This window comes from Rattus rattus, chromosome 2 (assembly GCF_011064425.1).
Source record: "Rattus rattus isolate New Zealand chromosome 2, Rrattus_CSIRO_v1, whole genome shotgun sequence".
Taxonomy (NCBI): domain Eukaryota; kingdom Metazoa; phylum Chordata; class Mammalia; order Rodentia; family Muridae; genus Rattus; species Rattus rattus.
In genome coordinates, this window is record NC_046155.1 from 155961814 (window position 1) to 155984718 (window position 22905).

The 22905-nt window shown below is 47.4% G+C and overlaps 2 protein-coding genes across 2 annotated transcripts; both read left to right on the forward strand.

Annotated features, from left to right (window-relative positions):
- The first annotated feature begins 2065 nt into the window (after positions 1-2065).
- LOC116893338 (SIGLEC family-like protein 1) lies at positions 2066-7709 on the forward strand. The gene is made up of 5 exons (XM_032895151.1): positions 2066-2189; positions 2715-2996; positions 3348-3453; positions 4210-4360; positions 7593-7709. The coding sequence occupies exons 1-5, from the start codon at positions 2066-2068 to the stop codon at positions 7707-7709; spliced, it is 780 nt and encodes a 259-aa protein (XP_032751042.1).
- Positions 7710-11689: 3980 nt separating this feature from the next.
- Positions 11690-22239, forward strand: LOC116894365 (sialic acid-binding Ig-like lectin 10). The gene is made up of 9 exons (XM_032896069.1): positions 11690-12228; positions 13001-13092; positions 14757-15047; positions 16472-16753; positions 17565-17846; positions 17986-18088; positions 20639-20772; positions 21575-21644; positions 22190-22239. Exons 2-7 carry the CDS (start codon positions 13053-13055, stop codon positions 20748-20750), a joined length of 1110 nt encoding a protein of 369 aa, XP_032751960.1. The 5' UTR covers positions 11690-12228; positions 13001-13052; the 3' UTR covers positions 20751-20772; positions 21575-21644; positions 22190-22239.
- Positions 22240-22905: the final 666 nt, after the last annotated feature.

Genomic DNA, 22905 nt, shown 5'->3' on the forward strand with positions numbered 1-22905 from the left:
CCTGTGGGAGGGTCTAGGAATTCTTGTGCATGGACATTGTTTGTCCCTGATGAGTTTCTTGGGACATGGAGTTTCTCCCTTAGTCAAACAGTCCTCAGCTAGTGGCATCCTTGGACCTCTCACGAGGCAGCCACAGAGCGGTTAGGCCGCTCAGTAACCTCAGCACCGAGGTACCGCGAGCTTCTTGGTTCATCCAAAGCCAATTCTGGATCGGCAGAGAGTGACTGCACACCGGTCGGTTCGCCGAGTGCCTCTTTCTATGCTAGCCAGCCTGTCAGTCTTCAGTACTTGGCCAGCTGTTTATCTTGCTCCCCTCAGTTACCCGGCCAACCTGTCATCCCTCTGTCACTTATTTGTCCTGTCTCTGTCACAGTCTTCTTCATCCTGTCACCCCTCAGTCACCTTCAGTGTGTCACCAAGTTAACCTGAAAAGAAGCTAGTGGATCACCATTCTACTAACAGAACAAGCCAGAAGCCTGTGAGTTAATGATCAATTTAGTGCCCATGTGAGCTAGATGTGTAAATCAGTAATCCAATAATCCATATCTGTCACAACTGCCAGGTTAATGCATTAATTAGGCTCCCACCAGTCTCTTGGTAAATTAATTCTAATTACACGCTAATTATCTTAGCTCTTGGAAGGTGGAGGCAGGAGAATGAGGATTTCAAGATCATCCTCGGCTATATAGAAAGACCAGCCTGGGCTACATCAGACTCCATGTAAAACCAAACAAAGAGAAAAAAAAATCTAACAGTTGGAGAGCACTTGGCTAGCAAGAGGGTTAAGGAGAGAGGCAGATAGAAGTGTGCCAAGGGAAAACAATTTCGTGGAGCCCTGAGAACAATGAAGTAAAATGAGGAGAAGTGATGAGCAAAGGAAAGCCAGGAAGGGATCCATGAGGAGCCATCCCAGCTGTACTCCTTCAAGTCTGGCAGAGAAGAGCAGGAAGAAGTCAGAATTATAAAGCTAGATCGATCCCTACTTCTCCAGCAACAAATCCCACCCACGTGATGTGAATCTGAAAACAAAAGTGGAGATGAGGTGATATTTGACCAGGGTGATGTGGTGATTTGCCAGCAAAGCTTGGGCCAGGATGCAAATTGGGTTTATTCCAATATCCAGAGAGGTTTTTTTTTTTTTTAAATGGTTCAATTCCTTTACTCTGTCTTCAAGTCTTTTTTAAAAAAAGATTTATTTATTATATATAAACGCACCAGAAGAGGGCATCAGATCCCATGACAGATGGTTGTGAGCCACCATGTGGTTGCTGGGAATTGAACTCAGGACCTCCGGAAGAGCAGTCAGTGCTCTCAACCACTGAGCCATCTCTCCAGCCCCCTCCAGGGAGGTTTTTTAAGTTGGAAAAAAAAAAGAAAGAGAAAAGTCGACAGAACAAAAATGAGACTCATGTTCAGTGTGAACGTAAGGAATGTTTGTAACCTGGAAACCTGGATAGCGTCCTCGTGCCATGAGGGTAGGAGCAATCACTCTTTGTAGGTTTTCCTGTAATCCTGGTACTCAGGAGCCAGACACTAGCCTGGTCTCTACAGCCAGTTATAGCGATCTTCCCGTTTCTGTCTTCCAAGTGATATGATTACAGGTGTGAGCTATGAACTTCTGATTGATGTATTCAGACTCATTTCTGGACAGTGCAAGGAACACCAAAAAGTCTAAATTCTACCCGCCCCTCTGAATCCTGTCCCCTACCCCCCACATTTCAACTCAAGTACACTATTCTTTCTCAACAACAGAGGCCTCTTCCATGGTCACCTGGCCCACAGTCATTCCCAACCTGGCCATTTCTTAAATAGCCCCAGTGGAAGAAGTCCAAAGAAACACACGTCTTGACCCCATCTCTGCGTGGTGAACCACCTTTCCATGCATCCCTACTAGCTTTTGAGAGCTTGAAACACCCCAACATGCAGTATCGGGGCTGCACAGAGGGTCTTAGTGGATGTTCCCTATCCCTAGATACACCTGAGCATCTTGTCCCATGTACTTGCTTCTCCGGGTCATCCAATGCTTGGGATGACCAAGAGGGTCTCAAGTACCTGCTTGGCAAGGATGTTTCTGCTCACCCACTTCCTCATCTTCTCCCAGTTGTCATCACCTCATTCCCCACAGGGAATAGCACTGTGTGCCTGGGAATTCTTGCTGTTGCATATGGACCTGCCACATCCACACCTCGGTGAGTCGGACAAACAGCACTTCTAGAGCTGTCTGGGGTAGCTGCAGATGGGACTGTGAAGAAAGAGGAGAGAAGAGTGTATGGGGCAGAGTAATTCTGGATTAGACATCATCTCTGTGCCTAGAATCCCCCAGGGAGGTGCTGAGAGCATAGTTCAGCAGGAGAGCCCCTTCCTAGATTCTCCTAGTGAGGGACTGGGGCCGTGGCTCAGTGGCAGAGCCTCTGCCTAGAATCCCTCAGTGAGGGGCTGGGAGTGTGGCTCAGTGGAAGAGCCTCTGCCTAGAATCTCCCAGTGAGGGGCTGGGAGTGTGACTCAGTGGTAGAGCCTCTGCCTAGAATCTCCCAGTGAGGGGCTGGGAGTGTGGCTCAGTGGTAGAGCATTATTCAGCATGTAGGAGGCTTTGAGTTTCACCCCCAGTGTGGGCAACATAAAAAAGAAGGTTGAGTCCTGAAGGAAGATGAAAAAGGAAAGTCAGGTCTCATTCCTGACCCCTGACCCCTGACCCCAACCCTCCCTCTCCACAGAACCTGCCAGACTGCTTAACTCCTTCTGCTCTGTGGAGAAGACATTGCAGTGCAGCTGTTCCTTCCATGGGATCCCCACACCCTCTGTGCAGTGGTGGGTGGATGGTACTCCTGTGGATGTGAACAGTGGACATGGTCACCTCCAGGTGACCTCTACCACACTTGGTCCCTGGGACAACAGCACCCTCAGCCTGGCCAAGGACCCAGAAATAGGCACAGTTCTTCTCTGTGAGGGAAAGAACCAACATGGAATCGATGGTTTGAGCATCCTATTGATGTCGAGTGAGTGTGGGGACCTGGAGACTGGGAGAGGGCAGTGAACAGGGAAGGACTGGCACTGAGGCAGGGAGAGGGGGCACAGCTTGGAATCCTATTCTGAGGTCTTAACGGCTTCCTGGGGGAGTGCAAGATGGCTCAACAGGGAAAGGTGCTTGCTGCCAAGGCTGACAGCCTAAGTTCAATCCCCAGGTACCACACGGTGGGAGGAGAGAACAGACTACTGTACCTCTGACCTCCACATGCACACTGTGGTGCATGTGATGCCTCTCCACCACCACATACAAATAAATATAATTTAGAGATATGTTTTTACTTATATAAAGAAAGCCTTACCAAAATGCCTTCTATTTTCAGGAAGGAGCCCTTTGGCTCCCCAGATTTTTCTTGAAGCTCTGTTACGAGGCGTTGTCTACGCGGCCTTGGCAGTCACACTACTTTTTCTCTGCCTCCTCCCCTTCATGTGAGTATGCCTTAGCTCGTTTCATGTTACTGCAACAAAACAGCTGAGATGAGCTCATTTATGAAGCACAAAGGTTTACTTATGTCAGGGCTCCAGAGGCCGAGGAAGTGCAAGAGCACAGTGCTGGCATCTAGATCCAGCAAGGGTTTCTTGCTATATCAGCAGGTGAGCTGCAGAGCAAGCACCCTGTCTCATAAAGTTACTAACGCCATCATAAGCAACCCCTCTAATCCTATCTGGCAGCAAGAAGGGTGGTAATTGGAACTGGCTGGCTGTCTATCAGGAGGAGAGGAGGAGAGGCGCGCAGTGGTACAGCATGAAGAGGAGGTGCGTTCAAAGGCAAATGCAGGCTGAGAATATTGCTCAGGTGGTAGAGTGCTTGCCTGGCATACACGGAGCCACGGGTTCGATCCCAGCACTGTATAACCTGAGTGTGACATTGTGTGCCCATATTCCCAGCATCAGGAGGTAGAGACAGGAAGACGAGAAGTGTAAGGGCATTCTTAATGTAGTGAGTTCAAGACTGGCTTGGAAGGATACATGTCTCAATAATCAATCAATCAATCAGTCAATCAAATGACAAGCAAGTGCAGACATGGCTCCGTAGTTAAGAGATGAACTTGCAGAGAAGTTGGGTGGCTTTTCCTCGATAAAACAAGCTGGCGGTACTGTCGAGACTCCAGACTTGGATGCTGATCAAAACCAGAGCCCACATGGGGAGGCAGAGAGGAACTGAGCAGAAACACATTTCCTCAGAATGAAACTTCTCAGGATGAAGCAGGCAAAGAAGTGTGCGCAGATGAGGGCACAGCAGGACTCTACGGCTGGAACAGACCAGGGATCCCATGTGAAGCCCCAAAAGCCTAGGAAATCCAGAAGTGAGCCACCCTCTGAGGATCAGCTCTTGGTGAGTGCCCCTTCCCCCCAAAAAGGAATCCGGTCAAGCGGAACAGTGTTAGTGGGAGAAGACTTGCATGCTGCTTTGGAGAGATGCTGCCCAGCCTGAGCCTGTATAAGGCATGATGAGCTTGCAGGTTATTTTACAGATACTGAAGTTGAGGCTCCAAGAGCCTCATGGGATAAATTAAGATACATAGTTTAAAGGGTAATTAGAATTATCAAAGCACAGTCTCTATACACCACACATACACACATGCAGCATATACACATAAACATAGACTCACTACACATACCACACACATACACTCTATAAACATATCATACATATACACACATAGACATACAGACACATCATAACTACCATATAAGTGTGTGTATGCACAATATACATGCATGCCACATACACCACACATACACATCCATATATACCTACATACTGACCATATGCATACAACACACATATGCAGACACATACATACATACATGCATACATATACACACACATATACATACTCCATACATATAGATACACACATACATATGCACACAACACACATACATATAATACACACACATACACCAGTCACAGACACACTCTATATACATACATACATACATACATACATACATACATACATACATACATACCATATGTATACACACACACACACACACACACACACACTGAATCCCCACAGGGAAGTGAATTAATTCCACCCACACACATTAATTCCAGCAGTTAGTAGCATCAGAGTGGAAACCGCAGGTTTGGCCTCTGGTGTTCAGCAGCCAGCAGCCACCTACAGATTCAGGCCCAAGTCAGTGCCAAGTGCTTGGAGACTAGTTAGTCCTTAAGTCTCAGCTCTGTGACCAAATACCTGACAGGAACAACTTAAAGGATTTATTTTGGCTCATGATTCAAGGGATACAGTCTGTGGTGATCAGTGTTAGCTGTCAGCTGGACAGAATGTAGAAATACTCAGGAGACAGATCTCTGGACATACCTGTGGAGCCTGTCTTGATTTCACTGATTGAGGTAGGAAGGCCTGTCCACCGTGGGTGGCATCATCCCCTGTCTGGGATCCTGAACCGTATAAGTAGAGAAACAGAGCTGAACACTAGCTGGCCTGCATAAGTTCATTTCTGTGTTTTCTGACTGTGGTGGGGATGTGATGAGCTGCTTCAAGTTCCTGCTGCCTTGAGTTCCCCACTATAAAGGACTATACCTTGAGCTATGAGCCAAAACAAACCTTTCTGGTTGGAGACACGGCTTGGTGGTTAAGAGCTCTTCCTGTTCTTTCCAGAGGACCTGAGTTCTGTTCCAAGGTTACACATCAGACAGCTCACAACTGACTGTAACTTAGTTCTAGAGGATCCCATGCCCTCTCTGGCCTCTGTAGGCATGTGCACATATGCTCACATAGTCACACAAACACACATAAATAAAAACACGTTAACTGCCCCCCTCCAGAAGCAGAGAGCTCAGGCAGGAAGCAAGCCCAGCCTCTAACTCCCAAAGGTCCACCCTCACTGATCCATCTGTTACAGACATTCATCCATCCCCAAGTGTTCTACAACTTCCCAAAGCAGTACCTCCAGCTGGAGACAAATGTTCAACACACGAGAGCCTGTGTCTAATTTCTCAACCAAACCAAATGCCAGGTTGCTCCTTCCTTCGCCCTGAACCCTACAACCCCAGGATGTCTTGGATGGAATAGTGCTTACCTCTTTCTTATTTGGCATCTCTGAGTCTGCAAGGCCATAGGCACCCTCCTGTTATTAGTTACCTTCTGTTGTTCTGATAAGACATCAAAACCAAGGAAGAGTTTGTTGGGCTTGTGGTTCCAGAGGGTGTAGGAGTCCATCGTGCTGGTGGTAGCAGGCAAGAGAAGGGAGCTCACATGTTCAAATTAAGTAAGAAGCCAGGTGTAGAGAGTAAGTGGGCCAGGCGAGACTATAAACACTCAAAGCCCATCCCCAGTGACATGCTTCCTCTAGGAAGGCTGGGCTCCACCTTACGCAGGCTCTGTGGCCTCCCTAAACAATGCCACTAACTGGGGGAATAAGTGATTGGATACAGGAGTCCATGAAGGAAATTTCTCATTCCAACCACCTCACCAGATCCTTCCCAACGCCCTGTGCACAGAGCTAGTGTCTCTTTGCGGATAAACCATATGTTGTGCTTTGAACATGAAACACACACACACACACACACACACACACACACACACACACACGACTTGTGTAATTCGAACACTTGTTTCTCAGCTGGTTGTGCTGTTGTGGGAGACTATGGAACCTTTAGGAGGTGGAGTCTGGCTGAAGGAAATGAGGGTGTGTGGTGGTGTGACTTAAGCTTCTATATCCTGGTCCCGGTTTCTGGGTTTCTGTCTGTTCTCTGCTTCCTGACTGGAGACTCAGTGTGACTAGCTGCCTCATACACTTCTTTCCATTACCACCCCACCTCAGTGGGCTGTGAACCAGAATAAACCTCCCCTCCCTATGCTCCAGGTATTTATTTGGTCAGCAATAAGAAAGGGGACCAATGCATAGGCATATCTCTCCTCTCTCTCTCTCTCTCTCTCTCTCTCTCTCTCTCTCTCTCTCTCTCTCTCTCTGTGTGTGTGTGTGTGTCTGTCTGTCTGTCTGTCTGTCTCTCTCTCTCTCTTTTCTAAAACACATTAAAAATCACCCATTCTAAATTAAGCACATTTTAAAAAAACACAATAAGCACCAAGTCACTCACATAGACTGATACAGTGACCATACAGAAAGTACTCTTTATGTCAAAGAGACCCAGTATCTCAGAATGCCTGGCATCTCTCTTATCCCACCGGTATTTCCTGCAGCGTCTCCTAATCTGCAGGCTGTGCTGCGTGAGGTCCCAGGAATGGATCAGACTCAGCCTTTGCCCTCAGAGACCAAGTCACCAAGCTGGTAGGGAAAGGTGCCCTCAGAGACAGAGAACCAAGCCAGAGGGTGAGGTGATCCAGAGCACAGTGAAAAACTTGCCCAAGGATATCATATACAATGTCTCAGGAATCTGAGGGACGTTCTGGGAGTCCCTAGTTGCACCAGGGAGCAGTCAGAGGGGAAAGAGAGGGTGAGTGGGCTCCAGCCAAGGTATTGTGAGGAAAGTTAAGCCAACATTTGATCCATGTTTAACTTCAGGTGTGGCTCCTTCCCCTGGAAATCAGTTACATCATCTCTCTCTGCCCTGCTCCTTTCTCACCTTTTAGGAAAAGGAAGATAACCTAAAGCTGAGGAAGACCATGGAGACTGCATCCTATACAAAGTTCCCATTACCCTGGGAATTACAAAATCCCATGGAGACCCCAGAAGCCCCAGGTCCATAATAAACTTGAAGTCTTGAGAATCTGAGCTCAGTAAGCCCTCTCAGCCTCGATTCATCCCGTACACGCCAAGGCATGGAGACTACTCTTGGCCTTGGTCTCAGGACTTTTGACAGTCACCTAGTTGATTTGTTACTTGGGTGAGCCAAAGGATACGGGTCTCACTGTGGGGCAGAGTTAGAGGGGAGTTTATGAGTATATGCTGCATGTGTGAATTACATGGTATTGTGAAACAAGGGATTTCATCCCTTTCTTCATGACCAGTTCCACAATCTGATCCGAAGACACAAAGACTAAGACAGAGGATACACACACATACACACAGAAAACACACACACACACACACACACACACAATTATTTTTTTATTCCAATTCTGACGTTAGTGCTTAGCAGGTGGCCCCTTTGCACAAGATTTCCCACCCCATCTCTCTGCCTTAAATTTCTGTAGGCTCACACAAAGTATACTCGAGTGGAGACTAGGCTGTGAAAAGTGGTATCCAGAGACACAGGTGGAAAAAAATATGCCATGATGAATTTGAATTCAAAGTTAAAACATTGGAAGGTTATGTCATGGGACCACATTCTGACCCTCAGAATTTCGATTCCTCGGAAGCAGGAATGTGCCTGTCAGTCACAGGAACCTCCTTGTTCCATCAGTACTGGGAATGGCGCCTAAAATATAAAATGCACGCAGAACTGTCCGTGAAGTACTTGAATAAATGAATGGATTCCTCATGAACTGTTGCAATGTTTGAAGCAAACCAGTGGGATAGGCAGATGTACTATAGAGAGAGATTGTTCTCTGCGTGAGAGATATGGTGTGTGTGGTATCTTTGGAAGGGGCAGAGGTAAGACAGAGGCAGAGAGCCTACTTAGGTGAAAACTGTAATGTCTCTTGGCGCTTTTATGGCTCTCCTGGGGAGATGTAAAGTGTTGTGTTTTATAAAAAGAAAGAGAAACCAGAGATATGTCTGGTGGAGGTTCGGTAAGGTGTAGGGGAAGGGGGTGCCTCTGTGGGCCCTTGTTGAGGTATCCCTTCCCCCTGAGGGACCAGCCACAGGATGGTATAGAATAGAATAGAGTTTATTCAGGACATGGGGAGGGGAGTTGAGGGAGAGAAAGGGAGAGAGAGAGAGAGAGAGAGAGAGAGAGGAGTAGAGGAGTAGAGGCTGGCCATGAGCACATGGAGGGGGGGTGGGAATGGGGAGAGAGAAAGTAAGGAGCAGGAGCAAGAGGAGAAGAGGTGGGCAAGAGGAGAGGAGGGGGCAAGCAGCCTCTTTTACAGTGAGTCGGGCACACCTGGCTGTTGCCAGGTAACTGTGGGGCAGAGCCTAGACTAAATGCCAACACACAAAGAAATTTGTATTCATTCCAAAGGAAACCAAAGAAAAAGATTCCGATGTGTCCAACCTGTCCAAATAAATGTTAGATTCGCTGACGGGAACATGGGCGCCGTGTGCGCAGTGAGTGGTACTATGGAAAGTTATGTTGTAGTTTGTCTGTTGCTGTGATAGAACACTGGCTGGAAGCAGCTTGGAGGAGGAAGGCTCTATTAGGCTCAACATCCAAGTGACAGTCCATCACTGCGTCAAGGCAGGAACTTACAGTGAAACTATGGAGGAACACTGCTTGCTGGTTCCGTCACAGGCTTGTGCTTAGCTCACTCTCTAATACAACCCAGGATCCCCTTGCCTAGGCACAGTGCCACTCTCATGTCTGGTCCCTTCCGTATCAACAAGACAACATCGCACAGGCGATGCTCCCCTGATGTCCAGTAGTGCACATACACCGTACAGTCATAAAGTAGACACACAAATTAATTTCATGAAATGTGGGTGAGTGGTAGGAAGAGAGTGGGCAGAATACTATGAAATAGAACAGGAGAGGTGTTGAGTCTGAATGAGAGTCAGAGAAGGCACCTTAAGAGAAAGGAACGGTGGTACTGAGACCTAACATGTGAGCGACCCAGACGGAGCAGGTGGTTGTGGGCTCAGATTGGAGAGATGTCACATGGTCAAGACCACAAAGCAGGTGCAAAGTTAGAGGGTGTAAGTGTATTTTAGAGGGGGCCAGAATTTGTGGCGTTCTAAGTACTGTTGTGAGTTTAAATTTTTTAAGAGAGAGAGAGAGAGAGAGAGAGAGAGAGAGAGCTTTAATAGGGCTATGGGTCCACTAGTCCTGCAGTTACAGGCAGTTGTGAGTCTATGCTCACACGCAGGTTCTGGGAACTGAACTTGAGTCGTCTGCCAGAGCTGTGTGCGCTGTTAACTCCTGAGTCATCTCTCCAAGCCCCATGTTTAGCTTTTATGTCCACTCTGGGAGAGCTATTTCCTCCTGTGCTTGGTAATTTGGAAAAGTGGCTTTATTTTTTATTACACCTCATTTATCGTGCCTGTGTATGCACATTGGTCACTGGACAACTTGTGGGAGTGGCCCTCTCCTTCCACCATGTGGACCCTGGGGCTCCTGTCATCAGGCTTCACAGCAAGTGCCTTTATCTGCTTAGCTATCTCTCAAGTCCTGGTGTAGCTTTATCGGAGTGAAACTGTGTGTACATCGGTGTTGAGTGACTTTTCCTAAGGAAACCTAAACATGAAACATCTATCTATTCACCCCAAGGAGAGCACCGGTAGAAAACCAAAGAAACACCCAAATCTAGCTTGGTGTACCAGTGAGGTTTCTGAGCTACCGGAGCGTAGGGTGTAGGTGAGGACCCACTAAGAGGAACCTGGATGACTCAAGGGCAGTTGTAGCCTCACAAAGTCCACTCTAGGATGAGTGATGACTCATGACTGGTGTGGCCCTGGAGCTCCCTGGACTACTAGCAGGCAATTGGGGCAGTAGTAAGTCTCCTCTGTAGAATATACACACCTATATACATATTTAAATATGTTCAGATACATATATACACACACGCGCGTGCACGTGCACGCGCACGCGCACACGCACGCACACACACACACACACACACACACACACACACACACACACGGGGAAGAGCACACACACACGGGGAAGAGCCTTGTAAATCTTGTACATTTCAGGAACTCTCTGAGCTTGTGTTTTTCTTCCTTTGCTCTAACATAACCATTCGAAGTCAAAGGAAGCAGCTATATGGGCCATTGATGAAGACAGAGTCTTCTAAACTGGCTTGGACCTGCTTCCTCCATAGAAGTCCCTCAGAGAGGGACCAGAACATGAGGTGGGAGGGGTGAGTGTTGGTAGGTTTGGCAGAGGAGAGACGGAGACGGAAGGAAAGGTGGAATAGCCACCCGTGATGGCTTATGGCTGCAACCCCAGCACTTAAGGCTTAAGGCCGTTCTGGTAAGTTCCAGTAGCAGGTCAACCTGAGTAAAATCCTATCTCAAAAGGAACAAAGAGAAAGTGATGGGGCCAGGTTAGAAAGGGAGCAGGGAGGGCTTGGGCATGGGAGGAGAGTGGTTTCCTCTTGTTCTGTTGATTATAGATGACTTATTTACAGGGTAGGAAACGAGCGGGTACACTCAATGTCTTCTGATCGACTGTGGGAGTCAAATCTGGCCAGGCATTTGTTCCTGGATCAATACCTTCCACTCATCTATCACCTTCTTGTGCGGAAGTATTGAGGTACAAATGTCCTTTAAGAAATGGCTAGGGCTGGAGAGATGGCTCAGCCGTTAAAGGCTAGGCTCACAACCAAATATATAAGAAATGGCTAGCCCAAACTCTTGCAGAGCCTAGAACTACCTGCTCAAGAAAAAGAAATCTTTTAACTGGTGGAGGCTCTGTTTTATAGAGTTGATTGATTGCTAAGGGACCAGCTCTGAGGAGGGAAATCTGCTGCTTCTCCGCGGCTCCGCCCTCCATAGACTCCCACTTGGCGCCTTTAGACTCTGATTTGTTCTGAACAGGCATGCGCCTGCTCGTTGGTACCCTGTGTGGGCGGGGCTTCTCAAGAAGTGAGTGTGTCTGAGCTGGTCAGTTAAGGTTCCTCAACCTTAGTCCCTCCCAGTCTACGCAACGTCATTCCTCCCGTGGGTTCATCGGGTGGGCATTGTGTCCTTGAATCAGCCCAGTTTGCCCCCTAGAACCTAACTTCCCCAGGCCGTGTCTATAATTGTAAGTCAGCCCCTCACTGGACGCTTTCTGCTAAGCTTCCCTGACCCAAGGGAAAGAATGCCCAGGAGCCCGGAGCCCTAGGAAACCAAGACCAAGAGGTAGAATTGGAGAAGAAATTGATCATTTAGAGGGAGGGCCAAAAGTTGCTGTTGGAATCGGAGAGACGGCATACCAGTTAAGAGTGCTTACAGCTCTTACTGAGGACTGGAGTTTCGTTCCCAAGTCAGATGACTCACGACTGCCAGTAACTTCAGCTCCAGAGGATCCAGTGATCTTTTCTGGTCTCCACTGGTGTCTAAAGAAGAACAGGAGTATCAGGAGGTCAAAGCCAGACAGGACTACAGCGGGGATTGTAGGTCAGCCTCGGCCACGGATTGAGGCTGGACAAACAAAAGAGAGCCAGGACAGTTCTGAGTTTACAGGTGAGGAAAAGGAGAGCTGGGTAGAACGGGCCTGAAGCCATTTACCCCTGAATTGCTGGAACACAGAAAATTTTCCACCCTTTGGTTTGAACTACATGAGACCCTGTGTGGAAAAGTAAAAAATGAGGGCTAGAGAAATGGCTCAGTGGTTAAGAGTTAAGTACTGCTCTTGCAGAGGATCTGAGATGGATTTCCAGTACCCATTCCAGAGGGCTCACCACCACCTTAAACTACAGCTTCAGGGATCACTCATACACACACACACACACACACACACACACACACACACACACACACACGAAAGTATTTACTTTTTCCACCTTATTTTCTTTATTTTTAATGTGGCTATGTGTCTGGAGGGTGACTGTGTATATACATGCATGTGTAGATTAGGGGACAATCTTGGATGTAGACCCAAAGCAACTTCACAACAACCATGCCTGGTCCCCCAACAGTCTTAAACCTTATCACAAACTTTGAAACCACCCTGTGGGTTACAGAGAATCCAATGCCCCAGATCTTGAAGGAGGAAGAAAACAGACAGGAAGGGTAGAGAAAAGAGAGCAGATATGTTAGGCTCTCAGGGAGTTATGGGGAAGTCATCTGTCCTCAAAGTTCCCGGCATCTATTGCCAAGAGGAACCCAGCTCACAAGATGAAGAGATCTTACGTGTGATTGAGGAGGCAAAGGGTTCCATTAAGTAGCAATGTTATTTCTTCATCCACTTCTATGGCTGCCTTTGTTCTCACCCATCCCAAACCATACCCTCCAGGGCGTTCTGTCTGTGGTCAGAGTCAGCAGCAGGAGCCATCCTTGTCTCTGAGATGCTGTGGGGGCTCAGATCCCTACTTCTGCTGCATTTGGGTAAGCAACACACATCGTGAGACCCTCGCTCGCCTGGGGCGGTGGAAAGGGAAGGGGAAGGAAAAAATGCTATAAGCTACAGCTGAGTTACAGTCCACGTTGTTATTACAGAGGACCACGTGGCTCTGTGGTTGGGTAACTTCCCCCAGGAGACTATTTCTATTCCCTTGCAGATACAGAGGGCAAACACACGAGAGAAGTAATTCATTAGTCCAGCTTGGGGACCCAATGGGTTTATTGGTATTACTTACGGGAGAAGGGTGGTTTGGAGTCAACTGCATCACCTTCCCAACCGAGCCACATCCTCAGACCCTGTTCCATTAAACTCTTTTAAAAAACCATTTTTATTCATTCTATGTGTATATTTCCTACATGCATGTAATGTAGCTTGATCATATCTACCCATGACCCTGCTCCAGAGCACCCCCAGGACATTCCTAATACCGCCTCCCAACTGCAAGTTTACCTGCATATTTCTTTTATGCCACTGAGTCTAGTTTCTGCTGTGCAGAGGTCATAGGGTGGGGGTTATCCAGTGCAACATGGGCAGCCTACCAGTAGCCACCTCCCAAAGCAAAGTGACTGCTGCCGCAGCTGTCAGTAGCTTCCCCACCCTTGTGGTGCCATGTTTCGCTGGCTTGATCTTGTGCAGGTGACTACCCCTGCGATGAGCTCATGACTGCAGGAGCCACATCATATCAAGAAGACAGCAGTCACAGCTCTCGTCTTCATCTCTATCCTCTGTCCTTTCTTGTGTGCACGCACATACACAGGTGAATGAATGCATGAATGGAGAGAGGCAATGAAAAGGTAACATTTTAATTCCGAGTTGGCCAGGGTATCAGAGAGGACTGGGTTTGCAGCTGAAGAGGCTCTCAGGGGCTGTGAGGCCACAGCGGTTGTGTATAGTTTCTGTTGCTATGGTAAAACACTAACAAGAAAAAGTGGGGAAGACGGTTTATTTAAGCTTACGGTTATAGTCTATTGTCAAGAGAAGCTGAGGGAGAAACCTGGAGGCAGAGACCATGGAGGTCTATTTGTTATCAGTTTGTTCTCCATGGCTTGCTCAGTTTCCTAGACAAACCAGACCTACCTACTTAGGGATGGCACCATGTCCACAGTGTGCTAGCTTACCTCCCATGTGAATCAGAAATCAAGAGAAGACCCCATGTGCATGCGTGCAAAGACACACACACACACACACACACACAGAGAGAGAGAGAGAGAGAGAGAGAGAGAGAGAGAGAGAGAGAGAGACCTGCACAGAGGTAGATTTGATGGAGGCAATCCCTCAATTGAGATTCCCTCTTCCCAGATGTATCTAGGCTTGTGCTGAGTTAACAAAAGTATAACGCATATCAACTGTCTGTCCAGAGGGAATTTCGGGCAAGTGTGACTTGCTTTGGGGGACTTGCTTTAGAGAGGACGTAAGTGAACAATACTACGTATGCCAAGGACTCTGTCATAAATCACATGACTCTTAGACTATCGAGTGTGGCTTAATGATGCATATTAATAAAGACCTTCTTACCAAGAAGTGACTTCCCAGAGCTGGGCAAATGTAAAACCTGTCCTGAATGACTGTGATGTGACCCTTTGATTGACAGGCAAGGCTCTGAAAGCCTGAGGTGGGACAGGTTTCCATTTTAGATCTCTCCCTACAGGGTTCCTTTCTCCAGTTTTGGTTGATATCAAGAAGACAGCAATGGAAGATGGTCTATGCAGTATAATCCCTTGTGTGATTGAATTTTCCAAGGCGCCTCTCAGAAAGCCCATGATTGTGAGCTATAGGCTTAATGAAAATATCAGCTTCCATGTTGGTACCAGCCAGCCCAGTGGCCCCATGGCTGATCTCCCCACAGAGGAGGTGGAATACTGCATCCTGCTGACCCACAACATGCTCGGAAGGAAAAACATGACCTACTCGCTCTATGTAGGTCTAGGGGCTCAGAAAGGTACTGTCGTGAGGGTGGAGGTTGGACTCACATGTCACATGATGTTCGGGCTCACTCTCTTAGTGGTTTAGGAAGTAGGAAATCTAGAGGGAATGCTGGTGATCGGGTTACTTCACCAGGTACTGGGCTTTATAAAACCTTTGGTCGGTCACACACACAAGTATGAATGAAGTAAATGTTTAAAAAACCCAGCCGGGGACTGGTAATACAGGCCAGTGGATAAAGGCACTTGCCAACAGGCTCAAAGACCTGAGTTCTATCCCTGGGACCTACGTGATGGAAAGCAATAACAGACCCCTGCAAGATGTCTTCTGACTCCCACATGCATGTGTGCCTGGCTACACATAAATTAACAAACTAATGTAAAAATTACAAAACCTTAGCTATTGTAAAATGATATAATGCTTTAAGTACAGTTGGTCTCCCCCTAAGTAGAAATTTCAGAGACAGAAGCAGTAGTGGCTTATGCTTGTAATCTCAGCACTCCAGAGCAGTGGTGGTAGAAATTCCAGGAGTTTAAGGTTAGCCTGGGCTACAGAGTGAGTTCCAGGTTTGCCCACACAGAACAAGGCGTGGTAACACACATCTGTAATCTCAGTGTTCCTGTGGTAGGATGGAAAGCAGAGGCAACAGAAGCCTGGGAAGCTGAGAGTCAACTAGCCTGGAATTCACAGCAAGAGCCCACCTTGAGCAAGGCAGAAGGCAAGGACTAACATCTGTATGCAAGTCTGTAAGGCGTCCTCTTGATTAATAACAAGATGGCCCAGCCCACTGAGGGTAGTATCACCCCAAGACGAGTGGTCCTAGGTTGTATAAAAATGCAGACTGAGAAAGCCAATGAGCAGAGTTCCTCTTCTTCAGCTCCTTTCTCCCAATCCCTGCCTTGAGTTCCTGTCATGATTTCCCTCAATGATGGAGTGTCATGTGGACGTACATGTAAGATGAAATAAACCCTTTCCTTTCCTAGTAGCTTTGGTCATGTCTTTATCACAGCAATAGAAAACAAACCAATGCCACTGTGTATGTGTGTGTGTGTGTGTGTGTGTGTGTGTGTAAGTCACAACTTATCGGCGTCTGTTCTTTCTTTCACAATATGAGTCCTGGGTATGAACTCCGGTTGTTGGAGCTGGTGACAACTACCATTATCTGACCAGCCATATTGCTAGCCCCAAATAATGTAATGTAAATCTTTCTAAAAATCTAGACTTCAGGATCAAACTCCTTCATCTTTTTCATGCGCCTGGGGTGAGGTGCAGTGGGCTTCCTGTTAGAAAGCAGAAATTGGTGGAAAATCGTGTGACCATGGCAATCCCAGGTTCTGTGGGACTGCTGGAAGGAGTTTGGGGGTTCCAATAAGAAGTACCACGCAGTGACATACCCGTAAAACACTGATCTAAGCATAACATTTCCTCTCTCTCCTCCAGACCTGACCCAAAAGCAAGAGCTTCACATCCCAGGAAGTAGTGTGGCTGGAGAGCCTGTGACTTTGACCTGTACCATCCACCGCACCTGCCAAGAGTCCAAAGCTCTTTTTCTCTCCTGGAAAGGACCCATCATGTCTTCTAGCACAACTGTCCCCATCAACCCTTCTTCAGCACTGGCCGTTGACCCCAAACCTGACGACCAGGACACCACTCTCAGATGCCACTTACAGCTATCCCTAGATAACCTGTCCAGCAGTAAAGTGGTCAAGCTACAACTGGTCTGTGAGTGCTGGGGGTACCATGTGGGCCTAGAGTCCGGGGGAAATGTTGAGCCCCAGAGAAAGACTTGGGTCCAGAAGGAGAGTGGTCACATTTTGAGCCTGAGGGGCTGAGAGATCACAGTGCAGTCTGTGTTTGGTGCAGATTTCAAACACCAAAAATGAAGGAGAACCTCTCTGGGTCTCAAAGTCTCCAAATCTTTATGGTAATCGAATAAGGTTGGGGGTTTTAGAGATGGCTTAAACAGCTGAGGGTGCTCACTACATGCATTTGTTACTTTTCTGTTGCTGTAATAAAACACCTTGATCTGGGGAACCTATGAAAGAAAGAATGTTCATTGTGGTTCCAAAGGGATAGGGTCATCATGGCAGACCTAGAAGCCGGAGCATGATGCTGAGAGCTCACATCCTATACCATAAACAGGAAGCAGAGCACACACAGGAAATGACCTAAGACTTTTAACCCTCAAAGCCCACCTCCAGTGACATACTTCCAACAAGACCACACCTTCTAAACCTCCTCAAATAGCACCACCAACTGGGCACCGAGTGTTCAACTACGGGACCCTCTGGAGCACATTCTCATTCAAACTACCTCTCTCGCAGAAGAACGGCGTTCAGTTCTCCCTAGCACCCATGTTGGGCAGCCTAGTTCTAGGGGATCTAGTGCCCTCTTCTGGCCTCAGTGGGCACTGTACTCACATGCACATACACAGACACACATACGCACATAATTATAAATAAATTTGGGCTTTGGAAGAAGCGAAGGAACATGTGGATTCTTCTCTGACCGACCTCTCCCTTCTTCCCCACAGCACCTGCCAGGCTGCTGTACTACTCCTGTCTGCTGAAGAGAACACTTACCTGTAGCTGTTCCTTCCATGGGGTCCCCACACCTTCAGTGCAGTGGTGGGTGGGAGGGACCCCTGTGAGTGTGAATAGCATAGATGCCATCCTGCACATGACCTCCACCACGCTAGAATCCTGGACCAACAGCACCATTCACCTCATGTGGGAGCCAGAAATCATTAAGAGTCTTCGCTGTGAGGGGAAGAACCAATATGGAGTCCATGCCTCCGGAATCTTCTTGATACCAGGTGAATGGAGAGAGGTCCAGTATGACTGGGGTGGAAGGCTAGCACCTGAGGGCCAGGATGAGAACAAGCACAGCGCAGAAGGAAGAGAGTGATAGTTTGAAGCCTCAGGATGACCGTGTGCTCCTCCCTTTCCTCTCAGATAAGAGTTCTGTTTCCAGTGTGTTCCTGAGAGGACTCATCCAGGGCATTGTGTATGGGGCCATGGCATCTGCTTTGTTCTTCTTCTTCCTCGTTGTGCTGGGGTGAGTATTAGAGTTCAGGTTCAACACCAAACCCTCCCTAAAGCCCACCCTATTGACAAATTTGTAAAGCTACATTTATTCTTTTGAGTGTGTGTGCACGCATGTGCATGTATGTGTATGTGTGTGTGTATATGTGTGTGTATGTGTATGTGTGTATATGTGTGTATGTGTGTGTATGTGTGTGTGTGTGTGTATGTGTGTGTGTATGTGTGTGTATGTGTGTGTGTGCATGTGTGTGTGTGTGTGTGTGTGTGTGTGTGTGTGTGTGTGTGTGTGTGTGTGTGTGTGCCAATGCATGTGTGTGTGCAATGCATGTGTGTGTGTGTGTGTGTGTGTGTATGTGTGTGTGTATGTGTGTGTGTGTGTGTGTGTGTATATGTGTGTATATGTGTGTGTATGTGTGTGTATGTGTGTGTATGTGTGTATGTGTGTGCACACATGTGTGTGTATGTGTGTGTGTATGTGTGTGTGTATGTGTGTGTATGTGTGTGTGCCAATGCATGTGCATGTACGTGTGTGTGCGAGTGTGTGTGCATGCATGTGCATGTACGTGTGTGTGTGTGTGTATGTGTGTGTGTGTGTGTCAATGCATGTGCCGTCTGTAGTATACATGTGGAGATCAGGAGAGAGCTTTCAGGAGTTGGTTTTTTTCTTCTGCCACATGGGTCAGTCTTGATTGCAGGCCTTAAATCATGGAGCCTCTCACTGGCCTTTCATTGACCCGTGACGCTCGTTTTCTTCATCCCGTTCACTTCCAGTTCAGTCTCTGTTGAGATGACTCCTTGCTAAGTTCCAGCCATTCTTTATTTGCATTTAGGGTTATACATTTCCCTCTAAGCATAAAGGTAACTGCATCTCACAGATGTGATTACGAATTATGTTACCACTTGACTGAAACATTTCCAATTTCCTTTAGGATTTTTCAACCTATTAGAAATATTAATGCTTTCTAATAAATTCCTCACACTCTTCTTCAGTACTGAAGGGTGAATGTAGATCTTTGAATGTGCTAGACAATTGTTCCATCACTGAATCATGCCCAAGCGCCTCACTGGGAGAATCTAAGCAGGGAGCCTTCCACTGAGCCATGCCCCAGCCCCTCACTGGAGGACTCTGGGCAGGGCTCTACCATTGAGCTACATCCTCAGCCCCTCACTAGGGGATTCTAGGCAGGAGCTGTACTACTGAGCCATGCTCCCAGCCCTCTTTATACTTTTATTTTAAGACAAAGCTTCAATACACTGGTCTTGGATTTTTCTCACCTTCAAAGTAGCTGGTATAATAGGCCTGTACCACAGGACCAACTGATACTCTTTTTAGCTTAAATTAAATAGGGTCGTAAAGTATGCTATATGTAATACCAATTTATTTTCCTTGCAGCAAATTTTTGTTAAAAAAAAATTTCTACACTTGCTTAAGTGAAATAGGCATTTCTCATTTGTTGAATGTAGTCATGATACACACTTCCTTCAAGTCAAATTCATTCAAGATGGGGCTGGAAAAGTAAAGTAAAAGTAAAGTAAAAGTGCTTTCTCCAACCCCGAGGGCCTGAGTTTGATTCCCCAGGGCTTACATGGTAGAAGAAATAATCAACTCCTGCAAGTTGTCCTGTGGCCTCCACCCTCATGTTTACCCAAGCCCCCCACACAGAGACACACATACAATAAGGAGAAATGTAATCTTACGAAATTCATTGTGTTTTCAAGGTCTCCTTCAACTCAGCAAATAAAAGCCAGCCCTATGTTTATGCAGAGCATGGCTTCCTTACAGCTTCCTCCTGGTCTCTGGCAATGCTTTCAAAACTATTTTCAGTCACTTTTAATAGAAGGATGGTTCTCAGACAGGAAATGAAAATTTGGATCCTACTCTCTCAATTCACACAGAAGCCAAAGAAGGCTTCTTCATTTGGAAAGGGATAGAGACTTAAGACCAGCTATAAAAAAAAAAAATCTGGCTTCATCTGTTGGGATGAGGGAAGGTGTATATGAAGTCTCCAGACTATTTCCACTGAATAGAACACCAAAAGCCTGAGAGTTCCAAAAATGTTAAAGAGAAGGAAGAAATATGTAAAATAAACTTGTACCCACACAAAAGAGATATGTGTGTATACACAAATATGTATGTGTGTGTGTATAGGTATATATATGGAGAGAGAGAGAGAGAGAGAGAGAGAGAGAGAGAGAGAGAGAGGAGAGAGAGAGATTACAGAGTTGTAAGAGAGAAAGTACCGCCACGAGGGGGTCACAAAGGGCTAGGACTTTGTTCTGTACTTAATGGGGAACCTCAGGAGGGCCGTGACCAAGAGAGAAATAGAGCAGTTTCTAGGGCTTGGAAGGTGATAACCTAGAGACCAGGAGAGAATCCATACCAGGCTAGGTTTGATTTCCTTCGGATGAGTGGGCCGTTCACAGCAGGTGGAGACAGCCTGGTGTTCTGGCAGCAGCCCAGGGCTGGTTTGGGAATGGTGATGATGGTAGGGAGTCGGGGTGTCTAGCACTGAAGTCTGGGTGGGGTTGAACACAGCATTCACCACAAAGTTCATTGCCTTAGAATGAAGATACTTAATTGGTGGGAGGAAAATCAAACTTGCAAGAACGAAGAAGCCCCAACTCTCAAGAAACCAGTTTGGGGAGGAGCCAAACCGGCTGAAGTCGGAAGCTGAAGGTGCACTAGCCTTGGCTCTGGTAAGTATGCTCTGCTGGCAGAAGGGACACAACCCCAGTCCTCTCGGCCTTCCTGGCCACAACCACCAGAAGGCGCTCACTCCTTGGGAACAGCGATTGTAGCCCTATCCTTGCGCTCAGCTCTGTCCCAGCTTGAACGGAATGGAGGGGAAGCGTCTTATCTGGAAGTGAGTCTGGGGTTGTACATTCTTCAAGCCCCGCGCGGAGGTCCCATGGAGCAGCCAAGCCCTGCAGAAACCGTGGCAAGGACCCTATGGAGCTTCAAGCCTAGCACTGTCCCACGGCGCAGACCTTTCAGACTCCAACAAGGTGTTGCCTGTTGGGAGGAAATTCTAGTGTAAATGCTTTGTAAATGCTGGAGTCGCCATGAAGAAGCCCACAGGATTAGTGCCTTCGAACCACAGATATTTTATTCCTTAATTCTGGAGGTTAGAGACCACAAGAGGAGTGTCCAGGGGGCTGGCTTCTCCTGGGGACTTTTAGCTTTACCTGGAGATACCCGTTTCCTTTCTGTGTCCTCACAGGAGCATCTCTGGGTGCATCTGTGTCATCATTCCCTGCCCCTCTTCCTCCTCTAACATCTTTTTGTTTGTTTTCTGTAGCTCCAGGTTGGGCATGCAGGGCCTTGCTCGTTCTGATACTGGAGCTCCTCAAGAGCTCCAATGCTCATCCATGCCGGGCCCTAGCAGAGGGTTCTTTGACTGAGAACTCCCTAGGTCCCAGCCCCTCACTGGGGCATTGCAAAAGAGAGCTCTACCACATTTCTATTTTCTCAATCCTCATTTACTATTTTTTTTTAAAGACAGGGTCTCACTAAGTCAATGGAGGTAACCTTGAACTCTTGAGATCCTCCTGCTTCAGCCTCCTAGTAGGTAGGAAGATAGTTGTCCCTTCCCATTTCAACTCTAATTTCTTGTCATAGTCCATATTGGAATCTAATTCACCCACATGAACTCGATTGCCTCAGTAAAGTCTTGTCTCTAAATGCAATTGTATTCTAAGGTGGTGAGGGCTTGGGTTTCAGCAAAGAAATTAGGATGAAGGCACTGAGGGTGTGGCTCCATTGGTAGACTGCTTGCCTAAGTACATGAAACTCTGGCTGGTTTGACCCCTAGCATCACACAAATGGGGTGTGGTTCATACGACATTCATCCCAGCACTGAGAAGGCAGAGGCAGAAGGATCAGGATTTCAAGCTACGTGGTGAGTTGGAGGTCAGCTCAGGCTGCATTAGACCCTGTCTCAATCAGTCAATCAGTCAATATCAATCAACGACAAAAAGTAAGGCATTTTTATGAGCAGCACCTTTTAACTATGGGTGAGGATTAAAGAAGCCAGTCCAATCCAGGAGTGGGGTACTGAGAGCAGGAGCTGGACTTTCCAACACCAAGGAAAGGCAGCCTCTGTTTCTTCGACAGCAGGGCTCTGGAGAGAGAAAGAAGAGTCCACATGGAAACTGCAGATGGATCGTGGTGCATGGCAGACTCCTCTAACCTGACAGACCTGCAGAAGAACAAGCCATCATCCTACTTCAGACTCCAGAGCCAGAGACCTACGGACCAGCTCTCTCTGCGGCTGGACGAGCCCACCCCTCTCCAGGCTTTCCCCTTCTCCCCTACCCCTTCCTCCTTTTCCTCTCCCTTTCCTTTCCATTTCTCTTCTCTCCTCTTCTTCCTTTTCTTTCCCTCTTCTTCTCTCCCCTTCTTCCTCTCCCCATCCTCCCATCTTTCTCTCCCCCTCCCACATTCCTCTCTTCTTCCCACATTTATACCCCCAACTTCTGCTCTTTTTCTCTCCATCTTTCTTTTTCTTTCTCTTCCCTCTCCTCTTTCTCCTCTTCCTCTTCCTCTTCCCCTTCCCCTTCCCCTCTTTATTTCTTCCTCTTCCTCTTTTCTCCTCTTGTCCTAACTTCCATGTAGTCTCTTCCAGAGTTGGTGGCCTGGTCCTTGCCTATGGCTCAAAGGCAGGTATCAGTGGGCCCTTGGCTTCACCCAAAAGTCATGCAGGAAAGGGTTGGCTAGAAGTTCAAGTATGGGAACTGGGCATTCAGGGAGAGACTAATTGTAGGACAGGCAGAGACAACAAGAATGAATCAACCAGCTACCTTCTCTGTATGCAGTGAGATTTCCTACAA